Genomic DNA, 538 nt, shown 5'->3' with positions numbered 1-538 from the left:
GGAATATTGGTAGGAAGTGCCAAGAAGGCATTGTGACTGAGACTAGGAGCATTTAAGTGATACTGTTACTTGCTCTTGGAAATGGAGTATCTAATAAGAGGAATTTTCAAGTGGTGGTGCTTCCGGCTTTCTATTTATTTTCTGATAACACAACGTGAGAAATTGACACAACACTTACAATGCAACACATAATTCAGAAGATTCGAACAATATACAAAATGCACAATGCTAAATTTTACCGAATTTACGAAAAAAAAAAAAACATAAAACATCAAAAGATTCACACGTTTTTCATTACATTCTGCAACACAACAAAATTCACAAAATACACTTACCGCATTAGACGGGTTGCAAATCTGAATGTTCCTGTTGATACCTGTGCACCTGTGGCTTCTGCAGTCGCGACTCACAAGCTGAATTCCTTTAGCTGAAGACACACAGCTGTTACGCGAGAGAAAAAAAAGTATTATTTAACGTCCACTGAGGTTTTCTGGTCATGTTCAAAAGGTTCAGTACGCTCAGGTTCTCATTTTGATTT

General features: G+C 37.0%; 1 protein-coding gene across 1 annotated transcript in view; it reads right to left on the bottom strand.

Annotated features, from left to right (window-relative positions):
- The window catches only part of LOC119593592 (A disintegrin and metalloproteinase with thrombospondin motifs adt-1-like), a 60,261-nt gene that overhangs the window by 3,560 nt on the left and 56,163 nt on the right, over positions 1-538 (bottom strand). Inside the window, exon 20 of the mRNA XM_037942546.1 lies at positions 336-441. Within this exon, the coding sequence (XP_037798474.1) occupies positions 336-441 (106 nt within the window). The remainder of the gene's footprint in view (positions 1-335; positions 442-538) is intronic.

Source organism: Penaeus monodon, chromosome 32 (genome assembly GCF_015228065.2).
Source record: "Penaeus monodon isolate SGIC_2016 chromosome 32, NSTDA_Pmon_1, whole genome shotgun sequence".
Taxonomy (NCBI): domain Eukaryota; kingdom Metazoa; phylum Arthropoda; class Malacostraca; order Decapoda; family Penaeidae; genus Penaeus; species Penaeus monodon.
This window is presented reverse-complemented; position numbering and strand designations above follow the sequence as displayed.